We start from the raw sequence: 19,514 nt of genomic DNA, 5'->3' as shown, positions 1-19,514 counted from the left end.
GGCCCGTCTTATTGACTGGTCTTTGGCTCCAAGTGACCTCTACCTTGACTTCACTTGGAAGGAAATACTAGTCAATAATAGCAGGTCATTTCAGTGCCCTGCTTTTTACCACCGTATGTCAGAGTTCACACAGATTTAGGAGTTGCTTCTCTTTACCAATTGCTGTAGTATGAATTCAAAAAGAAAAAATAACCCTTTAATGCAAACTAGAATCTGTTTTTCACAGTGAACTTGTCAGATGAATAGGTTGCAGGCATCAACACACAACATACTGTATATGTTCAATTTTATTTTTATCGCGCCAAATCAAAAACAAAACAAAAATCATCTCATGACACCTTACATATGGAGCCGGTCTAGCCCGTACTCTTTATAATATTATTTATAGAGACCCAACAGTTCCCCCCATGAGCAAGCACTAGGCACAATCAGCAAGGAAAAACCTCCCTTTACCAGGCAGAAACCTTGAACAGAACTGGACTCTAGGTGGGCTGTCATCTGCCTTGACCGGTTGGGTTGAGAGAGTAAGAGAGAGAGGGGGGGGGGGGGGGGCAGCGATATATACAGCTGCACAGTATGTGGGTGAGGCTTGGTGTTGAGCCGTCCTGTATGTCCATCTTAGCCCCACCAACAAGAGGTTCTTCCAACAACCAGTAAAGAGAAACAGCAGGCTCAAACATTTTCCATTTAAAAAGATTTCATGCTTAAAAGAATGTATGTGGCTCCATACAAACCAAATGATGCCACAAAGTAGAGGCCACCAGATTAATAACCACTGAAGCTCTCCCTCTGAAAGACATTTGCCACCTTTATTCCATACTAATCCCCCCAGTAAATGTGGGACCACCAGACCACCAATTTCCAATTTACCTTTGCCATTGTTCAATTTCCAAAATCATTAACACTTTTTCCTTGATCATCAACATCTTTTTGTTTGGTGACTAGGACTAAATTCCACCACCACTTTTATTATTTACTTGAGCTTCCTCCGCCTCCCTTTCCCCTTCAGTTTCATCTGTCTGCTTAGAGCCCTCTCCATCTTTATTGTCCATTTCTGTTTCACCATAAACATTTCCCCTTCGTACCTTTAACAGCATCACTTTTCCCAGCACTGGAACTTTCTCCTGGACAAGATCTAATCAGGTGCCCCTCTTTTCCACAGCTAAAGCATTTCATGCTCTCTGTTATTGCAAAAAGGGTGTAGTCAAACCCATCCACAGTCAGCTTAAAAGTCAAGTTCAACTCTGGACTGCTGTTGTTCAGGATTATATACAGCTGCCTTCTGTAGGAAAAAAGGTATTGTAGTTCAGGCACTTGACAACAGCCTGACAACAGCTTTCTTATCAGTGACACTATCTTCCCATATCTGGCCATCTCTCTTATTATTAACTCATCACTTACTTGATGGACTGAAAGCCAACACAAAAGTAATGAGTCTCAAGAAGATTCCACTTGTTTCACAGCACTATCAGATTTTATTCAGATTACGTTGTTTTGTATTTTGAAGTCCACTGAAGAGGCTACAAAACTGATAGCGCAACAGAAAAGGGACCACAAGACAAAACTAGTGATTGTTTCTCTGTCAAGTTGCCTTGGATATGCTGTATGTGCAACAAATCTTGTCTTGACAGTTGACAAAACAAAGATGATGTTTAAAGAAATACATATTTTCACACGTTACTTGCCTTTGGCTGTTATCTCCATGGAGACTCAGGTTGCCGTTGAAAGTTAATATTTAATGAGCACTTGCTTGGAACTTTGTTACAGTAGTTTGACAAATTGTTTACAAATGTTTTACAAAATGATTTTAAAACTGGAGTTCACAACAAGGGCCCAGGCCAGTGGTAAGGACTCAGCCCATGTGGTACGCGCTCTACCTGGTGAGCTACCGGGGCGCCCCATCTTAATTTCTTAAATGGTTGTCAACATAAAAACTTGTGTTCATGGTAATTAAGTATATAACACTTAAGGATTCCTTTTAAATAATTTGGAAAAACTTGTTGGAACAACTTCATTTTGTGTGAGTAATCAACTTATAAACTTGAGTTTGCTACTAATTATTAAGTAGGTGGTAATTAAAAATACCTTTGCTTGTAGATGAAAAGCTAATTCCCCTAACTCAGTGTAGTCCTCTGGTTGAACATTCATTAGGAGTTCCAAAAGATTGATGCAAACTGTTTATTTATTCATTCATCTATTTCATTGAGCCAAAACATTTGTGTGACTGTGCACAGCTCATAACCCCCCATAACACTGCATTGTGTCATTTTAAACTTTGGTTTTTGTGTGGATTACACAAACAAAATGTAATGTGTTAATTAGTGAGCTTTAGAGGTGCTGATAGATGGAATTTGTTAAATTTGGACATAGCCAAGCTAGCTGTTTTCCACAGATTACATTACTTTTTAACTTCTGCTAAGCCCTCGTTTAGCCTGGAGCAGCCATAGTGTGTCTTTGTTCTGCATGTCAGGACAGCCCCACTATTTGGACATGAACAAAGTTTGTTTGATTAGTAATAATGAAACTAGGCCACGCCATAAAGCGGATTGTCCTCTGCCTGCGAAACTCACACAAGGACCTTTCTCTCTAATCATTAAACCTCACCCTTCATGACATATCTGTTATTTGTTTGTCAAGGCAAACACAATCAATCAAAGCTCCGTGGTTTGTGTTCAACAACAAATCCAAAGTTAAAAAAAGATAAGAAAATATCAGAATTTGGATTATTTCATCGGAAATGTTGGAGCGAGAGAGAGAGCGAGAGAGATAAGCAGCTGTTTCTGATTGGCGCAGGTAGGACATGTGACCAGGTTGTTTGCATATGGACAGGTAGCGCAGGTGAGCACGCGTGGGAGAAAATAGTTTGAGCTGTGCTGCGAACACATCGACTCTGACTGGACTATGAGTTTTGTCGCTTTTCCGGAGCATCTGGCTTTGAACCAGGAGTCACTGCAGGGCACGTCAGTCATCTCACCTGGACGCTCAATAACCGGCAGGTAATCCCACTGAACCTATCACATTTATCCCCTTATAGCCCTACGAAGCACTTTCCTTCTTGTTTCATTTTCACAGCACCAGCCTCCACCCGTTAGACAGGTGGAGCAGGACCTGCTGCATTCCGCCGTGCAGACACGCAGCCGCCTGTGGCAGTATAAAACTTTGGTGGGTGTGTCAATGTGGGTGTCATTAGTTTATCGAGGATTAAGGAGCAAATTGGCCTTTTCGGAGTGAGAAAAATAACCTGCATCTGTGTCATGACGGGACATTAATGGTGAGTTTAGTGTATCAGGCTCTATTAATCTGCCGGTTTTGTCAATAAAATTGTCAGGAAATTAATAATCCCAGAGCTCAAAATGACATCTTCAATTTTCTGGAAATGTCTAAAACCTAAATAGATTTAATTTAGTATAATGTAAAGGGAAGTAAAGCAGCAAGTAGCTGAAACATAGTCACATCAAAATAGTTGCCAATTCAGTTGATGGATTGATCGACAAATCGTTTCAGCTCTTCTGCTTTTTATACATTGATTGTTCTGCTCACATAGTAGTCTATAAATCAGTATTTCTTCTCTTTCTGCTGCCACTAGTGTAAGGCTTTCAGTGTATGATGTTTTGTCTGCCTTTCAGCAATAACACGCTCACTGAGCAGAAACTTCAACACCCTTAAGGAGTGTAATGCAAATCCAATACAACAGCCTTTCGACTACTTTCGAGTCCATACCTTCTGGTGTTTATAACTAAACTAAATTATATTGAAGGATATTTCTAATATTTCACATACATGGAGCAACAAAAATAATTGTAAGGAGAATTGTATTGCGACTAGTCTTCAACTTGGTCCTCAAAATACTGCAGTTCTTGACTAAGACATGGTGGAGACATCACTGCTCCTCTTGAACATTTTAGCTGCCTTCCAGTCAGTGTTAGTTGATAAGATCTTTCTCCTGGTGTTCAAAGCTCTCAGAGGCCTTGACGATTAAGTTGCTTTCATATCACTCAGGTCATCCTGCTGGGGGGTTTTAGGCTTTAACTGTGTGCACCAGACAGTTAAAGCACATGTGTTTGAATCAAAAGGTGTGAGATCAGATTGACTTCTCAGGGAACGCCTCATGGAGCTCCTCTCTTAGTTAATGCTGACTAACCTCAATTATTTTTGGTTTTCTCTTTTCTTTTCCTCATAAAATCTTTGACAATGATGAGGGCCATCTGATCAACCCCTGACTTGGCTTTTTATTTATTTATTTTCTTCAGATGCCCAACTGTAGTTCGTATCTAACTGATGCTGTGTTGGTCCAAATGTAAGAACACACAGGCCTCACAGTCCTGATCGACACTTTAAATTCAAAGTGAGTGAGAGAGAGAGAGATAATCATAATGGAAATATGACTGATGATAGTACTTACAGCTGTAATAATAACTGAGATATGATTAATAATAGCAGTAATATGTTTAATAGTAACAGAACTATGACATTAAAATAATAATTGTAGCGATGAGAGTCAAGCAGGCCCATGGCGGCAGCAGCCAGGCGTACCAGGACCACGATCCACAGGAACCTGCGAGACGGGAAAACACAAAGAAACTCCAGGATATAAAGTTAGTAACATGCATTGGTGGGACATTTGGTGGGAATGTGTAAAGATGGAGAGGGAGAGGAGGAAAGCTCAGTGCATCATGGGAAGTTCCCCAGCAGCCCTAACTACAACCGTTATCAAAAAGCAAAGTTTTAAGCCTACTCTTAAAAGTAGGGAGTGTGTCTGCCTCCTGGACCCAAACTGGGGACCGATGCCACAGGAGAGGAGCTTGACAACTGAAGGCAAGACTTTGTGGAGACTCTAGAAACCACAAGCAACCCTGCACTCTGGGAGCGCAGTGCTCTAGTGGGGTAATAAGGTACTATGAGCTCTTTAAGATATGATGGTGCCTGACCAGTAAGAGCTTTGTAGGTCAGGAGAAGGATTTTAAACTCTACTCTGGATTTTACAGGGAGCCAGTGCAGAGAAGCTAATATTGCAGAAATGTGATCTCTTTTCCTGGTTCCTGTCAGTACGCGTGTTAAACCCATGAAAATATTCATTCATATTTTTTCGTGTAGACAAAATGTTCAGTTGACCTGATATTCCAGTACTGCTATTGAAAGACTGTGGGTTGTGCTTTTAATTTATTTTTAATTCAAGTCACACATTGAACACAGTCTTTATTTCCCCATATCTTGGAAATTATTCGGATATTACGGACCAAAACATTAGACTTTATTTGACATGTTGCATGTAATCATTAATGGTTTTATCTGGGGCAGCCTGACGTGTGTGTGTGTGTGTGTGTGTGTGTTTCCTTCCCCCAGCTGTTTGTCACCATGGTGATGCAGGAGTTAATCCCACCTACAGTGTCAGTGTTTGTGTCCGCCGTGCTGTCTCTGCTCAGCTTGGCTCTGCTGCTGCTGCTTTGTGTCTTCCGGAAGAAAAGAAGGATGGAGGGGACATACAGGCCCAGTGCAGAGGAGAGGAAACAGACGGGAGCAGCAGGACCTGAAAAACCTGGCCTGCCTCTACCGTTGCCCAAAGAAGAACGCCTCATATGATGAACATATAGAAGAGGCCTCGCACACTTTCACCCCGTCGCCACAGTGTAAACCTATGGATTAATGTCTCGTTTTCTGATGTCGACGTGCTGCTGTCCTCTGGGGTGGTGTTTGTCTTTTGCACCAGAAATCTCCAGACACACTTAACACTGTTTGTGCCGCACCTTTCGTTTCTTGGTGATAACAAATAGACTGATCAGACTGCCGAGACTATCACCCGTTTCACTGCATGAAAAGAGGATATATGAGTGCCATTTGAGTTTCTGTCGTATTCCCTTCTCTAAATAAGTCACTCCCTTTTTATTCTGCCACACGAGACGCATGAGCTGAAGTATATTTTGTATTTGTACAGAGGTTGGTCTATTTTTACTGTGTGTGTGTGTGTGTGTGTGAAGGATATTAATTAAAACACTGACAATGACTGCGATGTACTTTCATGTTGAGCTCTTGGATGTTCAATTTCTTGAAAAAAAAAATCAGTATGTATGGTCCAAGGTGTTCTGTTAATAAACCAGGAATGTGCACACCCAGTGCTACGGCTCTCTTTCTGTCCCTTGTCTTGGAGCATTGAAGGCAAGGAGAGAAGACCTGGATGTTCAAAATGTTTAGTTTATTAGGGTTCAGAGTCTGTGTGAAGAATTTGTCAGTTTTTGTTGGGATGTAGCTGATGGAGGGTTAGGGTTAGTCACTTAGTCACTCTCTCACACACAGCATACAGCATACAGTTGCTGATATGCAAAACATTCATTGTCCCCACTGTTAGAATGTATTTATTTCTTTATTTCAGCCATGCTGCCTAGTTGCCTTAATCCTAAGTGTAATTCACCAGTCATTTCATCAGGTGTACAATATTCAGACAAACAAAAATCTGGTTTTAAATATTTACTAAACATTGGCAAGGTGCCCTGTTAGCCAGTTTGTGCCCTGGTGTCTGGTGATTTTCTATGTTTTTCTTGTCAACAAATTCCATGAAAAGACCCCAAACTATTAAAAACACATCAGTGAGCCACACGGTGTCACTGGCTGCTGCATGTTCCTTCATTACAATGACCATACACTGTTTATTTTGACCCAATCCCACATACACTGTGCTGCTGCTGTAGATACTCACCAGCGCATCAAACCCAAACAAATACATCATTTACTCCATTTTTAAAGATCTTCAATAGCAACAGATGTGCTTGGAGCTGAGAGTCACAGACGAAAGTACTGAAAGTATTGAGAGACAGGTGTCGATATGGCTCATTTTAGTCTTTTCCTCTCATTTGTTGACATTAACAAAAACTAGAGTGTCCCCAGCCTCATCCATTAAGCTTCAAATTTCTTCTTAAGTTCAGACACTTTGATTGGAGGCGTGTCTTCCTCCTCCTGCCCCTCTGAGCGGTTGTACTCTTCTGATATATTTGAGTCACATGGCAGGTGAGTTTGTGCATTCTCCCTGCTCCGAAACGTGTTGCAAGGTCTCCCAGGTTCAGCCGATTCCTTGGTCCTGGACGTCACCTGAAAGCCCTGGTTATGCGCCCGAGACTGGAAGCGTGCCACAGCAGATAGCACTTTAGGAGGAGCGGGGGTCTGCCTCATGTCCCGCTCCTCTTTCTTTACTGCTTCTTCACTGCTTTTTTTCTGACCTACAGGAGGTTCAGGCTCAGCAATGAGACTCTGAGGCCCAGGAGAAGCTGTGGGTCTCAGATTGTCCTCCTGTCCTTGCTGCTCCCCCACAGTGTTGGGACGATGGGGATTCAGTTTTGTCAGTGTGTTTAAAGATCCTGTCACCTCTTCTTCCGTCTGCCTCTCATTCCCCTCTCCTTCTCTTGCTACACCTTTCTGCATTTCATTCCTTACTGTTTTTGCCTCTTGTCCCTCAACTACCTCCTCCTTTTGCTCATCTCCCCTCTTGTCTTTCAGCCCTTCATCCTCTCGCTTCTCAGCCACAGGGTCCTCTCCAAAACTCACTCTATTTTCCTGGCCATCTTTCTTTCTCTCTTCTTCTAAATTCACTTCCTTAAAGTTATTTCTGCCGTCTTTTTCTTCTTGGATCGCATTTATTGCTACCTTCACTTCTTCCTGTTTCTCTCTAACCTCCCCCTGTCCGCTTTCTTGCTCCTCCATTTCACACACTGCCAGCAGACTCTCTGTCCCCACCTCCTCTGGTACGCTGGTGTCCAAGCATAGCCAATCAGAGTCTTCTGTCAGGTCTGACAGCTCCTCTGTGGTTTCCAGATTCCAGCTGTGTAGGCTGCCACTGCCGCTGATGGACAGAGACAGGCTCTCCTGGCTGGGGTGGCCTGGAAAACCGTGCTGGAAAACACAACAGCCAATGTTAGACTAGAAACCAACGGCAGAGCAGGGGGGTGGCTTCTTGGGCTCCAGCTCCAAATGGTTTCTCAAAAGAAACCAAAAGGGTCTCCCCGAATCTTTTAGGTTTTTAAAATGATTTCAACTTTGTGTCATTTCCCCTCAGTCTGTCTGACCGAGCTGTAACACTTAACTTAGGCTAGTAGCAGTGAGTTGGTGAAGTGACTGTGGATTGCTGGCTAGTTAGCTAATGTTAGCTCACTAGTAGAGATGGGCGGATGATACCGCAGCTCTGAAGCTTGTTTCACTCCTGTGAAGTCACTGTATCGATGCATTGTGCAGAGCTTGTGTCAAATGAAGAATATAACGTGAGTGATGACGTCCAAAGCTTCAAACATCACTGGTGCCTCAGAAAGCGTCATCTTACAGTTGTCAGTTTTAATGCTAAACTCTGTGATCGACACATTAGTGGGATAAGACAAGAGGAGAATAGTTGAGGAATATGTACAAAATGTACATTAGAAAAACAATCATAAATATGAGATATTTCCTCCTGATACCAAGTAATAATTTAATAAAAGTCCTAACTTAATTTAATGAATACCACTCTCCATTCACATCACATTACAACTATGAAATGTAATGGATTCAAATGTGCATAGTATAACAGAATAGCCGAATTCCTACCCTAACTATGTTATGTAACTTAAAAATAGTGACATCAGACAAATTTTTGCCTCTTTTTAGGTGGCAGGAGTCATTTATTGTGTTGTGGTTTCAGAATGATGAAGACAGTTGGAGAACAATTAGATACAAAATAGGATGTAGGCTCTGCAGGGGTGGGCAAACTTTTTGACTCGCAGGCCACAGTGGGTTCTAAAAACTGACAGAGGGGCCGGGCCAGGAGCAGATGGATGGAGTGTTTGTGTGAACTAATATAAATGACATGTAAAAGCCATTACATGAAAGGATTTAGCCTTTAACAGGTAGCAAAGCATGAATATATAAGGCTCACTGTACAAATTGTTTTCCAAATGCATTCATTTCATAACACAGTCGAGAAACTCCCGTTCAGTTTCAGTGGGAACAGTGTGGTGGATCTGCCTTTTTTGCCAGTGCGTCAAAGTCTGGAGTTGTTTTTGTTGTGGCAATTCTCAGGATAGATCCGAGGTGTTGGTCAGTTAACTTTGGATCTGTGACGGGCTTTGTTGATGTTCATGACGCTGAATGTCTGCTCACATACGTAGGTCGAGCCAAGGCTGAGTCTGTAAAGTAGCCGTCAACCTCTGAGCCGTAGCCGCCCGTTCTTGCGTTGACTGCTTGCTAGTGTAGTTAGCATGCTTCGTGGCGAAGTGACGGCTGATATTGTATTCTTTGAAAACCACAACAGTTTCTTGGCAAATCAGGCATACAGCCGTTGATCGGATTTCAGTGAAAAAATATTTTGTTGTCCACTCATTATTAAACACTCGCTGTCCACTTTTCTTTTCTTTGGTCCGCTCATTTTTACAGAAGTGCTCAAAGGGCAAAGCGCAAAAGTGAAGTAGAAAGTAATACGCCACACTCCAGCAAAGGTCAATGTGTCTGGAGTGCGCCATCTATTGGGGAAACGTGGGCATTGCAGGGAAAAGGTCAAATGAATGAGGTTTAATTATAATATAATTTAATTTAATTTAATAATATAATTTGGACAAGTTCGGCGGGCAGGATTAAAAAGCCCAACGGCCCGTATATGGCCCGCGGGCTGTAGTTTGCCCATGTCTGCTCTACAGGATGACTTTTTGTCCTGTTTCTCCCAAATGATGTACAGATTTTAAGGCTTTCTATTATCTTAAATGGCTTGAAAAATACTGCATATAGCTGTCGTAAATGGGGAAAAAAATGGAGAACCATACCCCCGGCCACCCTTGGGTTTGGGCTAAGCCCCGCATGTTTACAACGTATGGCTCCGCCCCTGCCAGAAATCACATTGTGTGTGTGTGTGTGTGTGTGTGTGTGTCAGTTCCTCATCTTCTTACCTTCGTGATATAGTCATGACTGTCTGGTCCAAACAGATCCAGGCTGCGTGTGCCGTACAGCAGGCCACGCTCATGGGAGCTGCGGGAGCTGAGCGTGTCAAAGATCTCTCCCAGCAGATCCATCTCCTCCGGGTCACACAGCAGCGAATCTTCCCCCTCATCTTCATCCCTCTGGAGCAGAGAGTCAGGCTCGACCACTGGCCCCGACACAGCTCTGATGCACACAGATAACAAAACAGAATGGCACAAACAAGAAAATGCATGCTGTGTATTCCTATCTTTTTTTCCTGGGTTTTCCACATTTCTCCATCTCTCGTTTTCTCTCACCCATCCCATGTATCTCCGGCATCCTTTGTGTTCTCCTCGTCTCGGGGAGCCCTAAGTTTGTGAACAGGCCGACGGGGACGTGACTGACATGAGGCAACATAGAGTAATGAAGCAAAGGGATAGGAACACAACATTCCCCCAACGGTGACAGATGGTGGGGTGAATCACAATAAAGCGACAGAAATGGAGCAATAAAAGGTGTAAAATAGCACAAAGACGCAGCATAGGACAGTAGAATAGACAGATTGGGTAATGATGAGGATGTGAAGTATGTGGTATGATGGTGTCTGTTCCAATTTTATAAAATACTTAAACAGATATGGGATTGTTTTTGAGACAGATCTCACCATCCCAAAGTGTTGTGTGATTGGCAGACGATTCTGCAAGCTGTCAGATTGGACACGGCGGTGTGACACTGATCCTCCTCTCTGAAGGGCGTGCTCTTCATTGTGGGCCTGTAATGTACACGCACACACACGAAGAAGGATTACAATAAAACAGAATTTGATTCAAGCAAAGCACGCACGTAAACGCTGACCTACCTTGTGCATCAGCAGATTTTTCAAACCAGACTTGGAGAGACCTTTGGCCTGGGAGAGATAAAAAAAAGACTATGAAGAGAGTTGTTTTGGGTAATGCAGACTGAATTCACTTCCTCCCAGCAAAAGCACCTTGGCCTGTACTCACCCTCATGTTTGCTTTGGACTTCATGTTAAGGATGAGTGCTCCTCCCCCCTTCTGTCAAAAGCACAAGTGCATCTGTGTTGCACTTTTCAACAAGATGGGAACAAACGTTAAACAGTTTAAATGAAAAGAACTTACCTTTAAATTACCCACTAACTGTTGATAAGATTTGCTTCTTCCTGCAAATAAACAAAAATACAAAAAACAGAGGATAAGTGATAAGTGAGTAATAGGAAATTTGACACACACACACACACACACACACACATAAACACAGATACACACCAGCAGTTGTTTCACACTTTAGGATCTCCTCCTCAAAGAGATCATCTGGTTCCGTCCCTTTGTTCAGAATATCCAGACGGCCATCAATGAACTACAAAAAGAAAATATTTGATCAAATTATCTGATTTACACTAATATGAGGATGACTTAGTCCCACTGATTTACCAGTAAATTTATACACTTACAGACAATTATGTGGCTTTCATTGCGTAAAACATCTAAACAGGCTAGCAATATAACCTGGGATTGGCGCAACGTTTCATTTTAATTATCTGCCCAACAAGCCCTCCTCCAGTGTTATGTTTGCAGTATCTGTCCAGCAGAGGGCAGTAAATGACAGGAGGCACAGTGAGTACCTGTTTGAAGCACTGTAAATGAATGGCACTCTCTAGGAAATGCCTCATGCTAGAAGACTTGTGATCTAGAAACAGCTCCTCACTGAACCACATTTCACCGTCCTGCAAAGAAAGAAAGGCAGAGGGGGATAGGCAGAAGAGATACACATAAACTCACTGCCTTGACCTAAAAGGCATGCAGCCTATTGAAATGACTTAATAAAATTGCAGATGCAAAGCATTTTTTTTAGATACATAAAAAAATGCAAACAAAATATTCTAACAAACTATTCAATATTTACTCCACTGTTGTCATTTTTATGAGGAGTTGGAGTCTGCAATAGAGTGCTGCAGGGATGACATACTTTTGTAGACCAAACCAGAAGTTAGCATCGCCTTGGTCCCCTCGACAAAAAGCCAATGGGATTTTTCAATTTGGATTTTGGATTATTGCAGAAAATAAGCTCTGTGGCAAACAAAAGTTTATGATAATTAGCAGATAGTAGATAGTTTTGTTCAGCAAGATAATCTTAACAAATGAAAACAACTTTTATCATTTTGTGAAGCATAATGCAATCGTCAGTAGTAAAAAGTTAATGTTAGGCTGAACTACACCATGGTCGCATTACTTCAACGTCACCACCACTAAGCATAACTTTTAAGAGAATATATATATATATATATATATATATATATATATAGATAGAAAGAGAGATATATAGATAAATAAAGAGTATAAATATAACGAGGCTGTAAAGGGGTCAAGTGTGTAGATAAGTTTGCATGTTCAGCATGAAGACTTTAGCCACTTGTTAGCAACCGCCTTTTATAAGACATGTAAAACCTTCAAGAGTTGGGTATTTACTGATGTATTTCATCTCGTAGAACAAAATGTGAAAATCTCTTAAGCTTGTGTTAACCAAAAACCCACTGACTTCTAGACGAGGGAACCGGAAGTGTAACATTTCTAATTAATTTCCATGTTTTACAACTTATTCCTGCAGCACTCTATAAGCCTTTCTATGAGTGACTGACCTTGTGACCCTGCAGCGCATCCCTGTAGCCTCCAAACAGCAGAGCCTGAGCTTTCAGGAAGGCCCTTGATACACCGCAGCCAGGGGACACTGCCTGACGCTTCAAACACACCTTCAACCCAGCCATCTGGAGACATATTTACATTTATATTTGTGATGTAAGTCCAGAGCAACAGGAAACATGGTAAGAGGAGGGTAGGGGCCTGACATCTAGTAGTCCCTGACTATCTTCATACGACTGATATTGCAGCTAATAGCCAGTGTCCATTGCAGGAACGTCTAGAGGGAACCATTTCAGGAATGTCTCTGTCTCTGCTCTAGGGGTAGCTCTTTCTGATTGCGCAGGAACTATTGGGGCAGAGCTTTTAATGCTGATCATCACTCATTAGTCCCAAATCTCAAGCTGTTTCAATGTGGACTGTGTACAGAATTTATTCACACAGTGACCAAGCGGGTGACTGCTTGAGGAAACATTCTCATGTGTTAAAGTTGAATCTCAAACTGCCAACGTTATTCTTAAATCTGTCAGCAGTCTAATTTCCCAGTCTCTGCAGTTCTACAGATATGGTGTAAATGCAAACAGGAGTGCGAAGAAGGGACTTTTACTTCCTAGTTTATTTCCTGTGGCTCCATACGTCACCAGGGCACCTGTACCCTTTAACTCACAAGCATCAACTGAGTCTGTGGTACAGACTTCACTTAAATAACATTGCAGTCAACACTTAACTGTTTTTATAGTAAGGAAAGTATAAGTGTGAGACAAGAAAAAGACATATATATAAATATATATAATCACACACCACATCCGAAGGTATCCTTTTAAGGTCGTCAAAGGGGGTTTCCAGAGTGTTTGTGTCCACGTTCAGAATTACTACTTCCTCCAACCCACGACTCCTCACCCTCTGTCAGACAAAAACAGTACAATCTGTTGGTTCGGGGAGTTTGTAGGGACAAACCTGGTAGGTTCATAGGTTTGGTAGTATTTGAGTGACTGTAGACTGAAATAGTTTTAACCAGTAATTTACCTCAGATAGACTGGTGTGGACCCCTATTAGGTAAGGCATAGGTGCACTGCAACCAAATAAAAAAGTGTGAATCCATTATAGACAGACAGACAGGCAGGCAGGCAGGCAGGCAGGCAGGCAGATAGATAGATAGATAGATAGATAGATAGATAGATAGATAGATAGATAGATAGATAGATAGAACTCTTCTTACCAGCAGTAGTCCAGTAGGTGGGGTGGCAGGACAGGGATGAAGATGTGTTGCCAGTACATGGGGTATAACACAGCACTGAGTGCATACACGCAAGACGTCAGCTACACAAAACACAAAATGGAGGACTGTTTCAGACAATAACAACACAGGATACGCAAGCCTGGCTGTATGGTCTGCCATAGGCCACGTATAGTGTCCAATGTGTGACTTCAACCCAGCACAATGGAGATTATTCAAGCTACAGTGACTTTGGTTTCCAAGTAGTTGCATTCAGCAGAAGCTAAAGTGGTTTCTGTCTTCACTGGGGTTAGGTGAATGTTGATGGGTGAGAGTTGGCGTTAGCCAATTGTCAAATATGGTTATAGGTTAGGGTGACTTTCCAGAGAATGAACGTGCTTCTGTACCAGGAAGTAAATAAAATCAATCAATCAAGAAGTCTTACAGTGCTGAGTTTGCTGGCAAAGATGAGGATACGTCTCTCAAACAGCATGCTGGCATAGAGCTGGAGCAGGTTCCCCACATCTACTGCCACAATCAGCTCTGTCAAGTTCCTCTGGTAGACCCAGAGACACACGCGTCAGTTTCAATGGGCAAAGTGTTGTGTATAAAACCGCATCTACTTTGTAGGATATAAGATATAAACCCAAATATTCCATACTCACATTTTCAGGGATGGAAGGAAGACTTCTGGGGTCTGGAGCGATGAAATATGGAACCTGATGAAAACAAATGAAACAAAACATTAAAGAGTAAACTGGAAGTGTATTTGCTTTCCACTGGCTTCAACATAATACAGACACACAGGATGAGACTTTTCATTCCAAAATTCATCCAACAGTTCTGATTCACACTCCAATCCAGAAGGTGGAACTAAATGTTTCTTTCAAGTGGAGGATTTCTTATCTTGGAATGAAACTTGGAATGTCACATGGAGGCATTTCTCGTAAAGACAAAACATCTGTTGTGGGGTCAGTGCAATCACGGGTTATTCAGGGGTTATGGATACATACAGTCAACTGTTTCAAAGGTCATAACGAATGGCAGACGTTAGTGCAAATCGTGTTAAATTTGAATCAAACATTTAATTAGAGGGGTGAGTGACAAGGTTTTAGTCCACACGTATTAGGATTAGCCATCAAGTACAGACAGATGACGTTTTCCAGCAGGAGTTAGTCTGTATCTGCTTGGCTGTTATTCCACACCACATGAACTCACCCCCTCTTCTCCCTCTGGGTGTCCAACTGGATGGGACACCTCTGTGCTGACCAATAGCTGCTCTCCCTCAGAAAAAAACACAACACGCTAACCACTGACAAAAAAAAAAAACAGCCACAAAGTCAAGTGTGGCTCCTGGTTCTCATTGGCTATTTAGAGACTTACCATCTGCAGAGTGACAGATCCAGCTGCCAGTGGGATGGGCTGCTTGTAGAGGGCAGCCAGCAGCGCTTTCATCTCATTGGTCTGTTGAGAAGATGATGGTTGTTATGTTAATGATACTGATAGAAGAGTGTGTGGATTAGAGGCTGGTAGAGGAGCAGAAGGATTACACACAAGCAATGGAGACGCACCTGTCCTTTTGTGAGGTAATCAGCCAAGTTGTTGAGAAGTTTGTAAAACACTTCAAACCATGGAAGATAACTGCAAATGATTTAAAATGGTTTTTATCATCGTGTTAAAGGCATGGTTCAACATGACACCAGATTTACTCTTTCAATACTCCCCTTGCACACATTCACACACCCTCACACAAATGTACCTGAGTATGCAAAGGCATGTATGTGTGCTGTTGGTGAGACGACAGAAGCCAAACCGCTGGCATCCCTCAAGGTCAGTCAAAACAAAAGTAAAGTGCTGCACGGCCACTCCATCCCTCACTCTGTGCAGATGAATGTAGTGAGAGGTAGACATACAGAAGAACAGACCGGCTAGAAATGTAACCTGGAGTAAAGACAATCACGGCAATCCAGCCAGTTTATACTCACCTTTGTATGTCATACGGGAAGCAGAACCTGGGTAATGTTTGACAAGACTCCTAGAGTGGCATAGAATTGTGTGTGTAAAATGAAAAGTGAAAAAAATCCCAGAACAAGACTAAGAGTCTACAGCCATGCTAGTGGCTCTGTAAAGCTGTACATAGGCACGGTGGCACTTTGAGTTAAAAGTCAGCATGCTAACACATTCACAAGGACATTGTCAATGTTAGGCACGTATCATTTACCATGTTTGCGATCTTTGTTCAGTGTGTTTGCGTTCAAACATTTTCTAAGCATTAAACATAAAGTGCAGCTGAGGCTAATGGGAAGTTCAGCAGTTTTGCAGGTATTTGGTCATGAAGTGTTGGACATATTAAACATTTGACCAGGTGATGGCAGTAGATAAAAAGTCAGGGGATCAGCAAAGTGATTACAATTCATCATGAGGGGTACATGAATCTCCATACCAAATTTAATGGCAATCCATCCAATCATGTCATTCAAAACTACAAATGTCAACTTTGTAGTGGCACTAGAGGAGAAGTCAGGGGATCATCAAATTCAGTAGGATTCATCCTCTGGGGACCATGAATGTTAGTAATTGTTGAGATGTCTCAACATATCTGGACCGAGCGACTGACATTGCAATCCCTTGAGCCATGCCGCTAGCCTGGCTAAAAACAAGCAGCTATATGATCATTTTATTAATGTGATAATATATCCACAAATATTATAGGTTTCCAGGAGCAGGAGACATGAACGGCTACCTCATCACTGAAGTCCTCTGGAAACTGAAACAGTACACCAGGATCTATAACATTAAAAAGAATGAATGTCTTTTAAGTGTTTCACAAGGCAACAGTGAGTGAAATAATAGACAGATACAGTATATGTGACAACAGCTCACTGAAAATGGGCAAATTAAACAAATGTCAATAAAAGTGTTTTTTGGTGTTTTTAACCCCTTCAGCTCACACCCAGCTGCTCTGTCTGTCAGACTACCACAACCTGTTCCCTTCTGGTTCAAGTGTGACTAGGCAGGCTGTGTGGTTTTTCTGATCACATGACAGGAAGTATGAGCAACTCTCAGCTCAGCAGAAACACCTTCATATACACTAAGTCTTATCATCTTATTTCAAAACACATAAATTAATTATTTTTGAAGCTTTCTTGAAGTTTCAGATGGTAGTTAACGGCCAGACTGGTGTAGTGTGTCATGTGGGAAAATGACAACGTGAATAGGCCCCCAGTAAGAATTTGAGGAACAATTTTAATCAACTTCTCTGTTGCAGTTGGAACACAAGCTGGGATTCACAGTATTTGCAAATACCACCTGGCCCAGGTGTGCTGCTGGGAAAGAAGAGGACCCACCTTTGTCTCTGGCTACGGGGCAAGTTGCTTCAAAGAACCAGTAGAAGGTTCGCTCAGGGTTTTGTCTGGCAGGAAAGAGATTCACAGCACTGATGTGAGATTATACTACAGTGTGTTACCTACCAAAATGTGTGCACATTAATGCTGAGACATTCCAGGAAATCTGCCCAACATTTATCACATTACTGAAATTATAATTTCATAAAACCTAGATTTAGCTGTCAGATAATTTTGAAAAAGGTGTGCTCTTAAGGACAAAGGTAAGTCTATTAGAGACAGGTAGATACTTCTACATAAAGAGGGATTACATTAAAATAATCAAAAGCTGGTCATACGCAACAAACACAGATGAACATTTTGCTCTGCTTTGAACCAGATCATGTCTACCATGAAGTGTATGGCAGTACGAACAGGGCAACAGAGTTGCTGCAGGAAACTTCCTGTGCAGTTGTGAGAGGAAGTAATGAAAACCACAAGAACAGACTGACGGGCAGAGCGATGATGATGGAAGTCGAGCTAAAATTACATTATTTAACTTACTTCAGTCTGGAGCCCATGCTGTCTGGATGTGTCCATGTGTTTTGTCCAGGAGGGCAGAGATCTTCAGCAGGTGCGTTAGATAATAGTCATACCTCTGATGTAGCAGTGGTGTAAACGAAGGCAGTAGCAGTCTGCACAATCAGCGCCGGAGTGACAGAACACTTCCTGATCTATGTCAGTATGTGTGTTGTGTCAATGTGTGCATGTACGAATGACGTCTGTTATAAGACGACCTCTCCAAACTCTCAGCCTTCATATTCACTCACTCTTAAATTTCCATTACTTGTCCTTTGATGATTTTTCCCCCTCTGTTTCCTTTAAAACTTAGATCTTCTCATCTATTTTAAAAATGTACAGCCATCAGGTCAAAAGGTAGCCTTTAATTACAAAACACAAATTGTATGTATCTGCATGAGCAGCTGCAGGAATATAAAGAATAAAGAATATAAAGAAGAGGGCCTTCAGAGCTGGAAACAGAGACGAGGTGAGAACGATCCAGGGGGAACTGAAGGTAAAGATCAGGGAGGCCAAGGAGAAGCACAGGAGGAAGAACAACACCAGAGAGGTCTGGAGTGGAATGAGGACCATCACGGGTTACAGGCCGAGCAACAACAGAGGAGCTGAAGGCAGTGTGGACCGGGCCAACGAACTGAATCTGTTTTTAAACAGATTTGACTCTGTGGGCCCTGCTCAACCCCCCCATGACTCTTCTGCTGTCTGCCTCCAACCTTCACCTATTCCACTCCCCCCTCCCCCTCCCCCTCCTGCTCCTCACAGCCCCCCACCCCCCTGTGAGAGCTTTCCTCACACCTCGTCCCCCAGTCCCCAGGCTGACGGCACTCTTCAACCTGACGACATCACCCCTCCCCCACCGGTCACCTCTACAATGTGCTTCACTATGACCATGTTAGAAGACAGCTGAGGAGACTCCACTCCAGGCTGCAGGCCCTGATGGTGTCAGCCCCAGGGTGCTTAAAGCCAGTGCCCCCCAGCTATGTGGAGTACTTCACCCCGTCTTCAACATGAGCCTGAGTCTTCAGAGGGTCCCCGTGCTGTGGAAGCCATCCTGCCTCGTTCCTGTGCCGAAGACGCCGCCACCCAGTGGCTCCAAGGACTACAGACCCGTGGCACTGACCTCCCACATCATGAAGACCCTGGAGAGACTCGTCCTGGAGCAGCTCCGGCCCATGTTCAAGCCACACTTGGACCCCCTTCAGTTCGCCTATCAGCCCCAACTTGGAGTGGAGGATGCCATCATCTACCTGCTCGACCGCGTCTACGCACACCTGGATAAGCCGGCGAGCACTGTGAGAGTCATGTTCTTTGACTTCTCCAGTGCGTTCAACACCATCCGTCCGGCTCTACCGGGTGAGAAGCTGACGGAGATGCAGGTGGATGCCCCCCTCGTGTCCTGGATTGTCAACTACCTGACTGGCAGACCGCAGTATGTGCACTTGCAACACTGTGTGTCAGACAGAGTGGTCAGCAACACCGGGGCCTCACAGAGGACTGTCCTCTCTCCCTTCCTCTTCACCGTCTACACCACGGACTTCAGCTACTGCACTGAGACCTGCCATCTTTATCTATCATCAGCACATGTGCTTGACAGTTGACAAAATTACTTGCATTTTTTTATTTTAACTGAGACGAGTAAAAAATACAACTCAAAAAATGTTTTTTGTGTGTATTTACTCAAAGTGTGAGGTTATTGGTATTTGGTATTTTTCCCAGTTGTACATATTCCCTAGGCTGCAGTCCCACAGGTGGTGTAGTTTGTTTGCCACTCCTATAATAAGCAATTAAGTTACAGCAAACTTTTTCTTTCCATGTTTGAATTGTTAGGCATACAGTCCA

At 42.8% G+C, this 19,514-nt stretch overlaps 1 protein-coding gene across 1 annotated transcript; it reads right to left on the bottom strand.

Moving 5' to 3' along the window:
- Window positions 1-6,345: 6,345 nt before the first annotated feature.
- Window positions 6,346-17,734, bottom strand: dennd1c (DENN domain containing 1C). The gene is made up of 23 exons (XM_070917171.1): window positions 17,661-17,734; window positions 17,121-17,185; window positions 16,517-16,560; window positions 15,759-15,808; window positions 15,533-15,652; window positions 15,345-15,414; window positions 15,157-15,237; window positions 14,992-15,057; window positions 14,439-14,492; window positions 14,219-14,329; window positions 13,777-13,877; window positions 13,584-13,629; window positions 13,359-13,460; window positions 12,560-12,685; window positions 11,546-11,647; window positions 11,190-11,280; window positions 11,043-11,083; window positions 10,908-10,958; window positions 10,763-10,810; window positions 10,568-10,675; window positions 10,221-10,303; window positions 9,894-10,107; window positions 6,346-7,878 (listed from the first exon to the last, which is right to left on the bottom strand). Exons 1-23 carry the CDS (start codon window positions 17,675-17,677, stop codon window positions 6,889-6,891), a joined length of 2,781 nt encoding a protein of 926 aa, XP_070773272.1. The 5' UTR covers window positions 17,678-17,734; the 3' UTR covers window positions 6,346-6,888.
- Window positions 17,735-19,514: the final 1,780 nt, after the last annotated feature.

This window comes from Enoplosus armatus, chromosome 2 (genome assembly GCF_043641665.1).
Source record: "Enoplosus armatus isolate fEnoArm2 chromosome 2, fEnoArm2.hap1, whole genome shotgun sequence".
Classification (NCBI taxonomy): domain Eukaryota; kingdom Metazoa; phylum Chordata; class Actinopteri; order Centrarchiformes; family Enoplosidae; genus Enoplosus; species Enoplosus armatus.
Note: the sequence above shows the minus strand (reverse complement) of the source record. Positions and strands in the feature narration are given on the sequence as shown.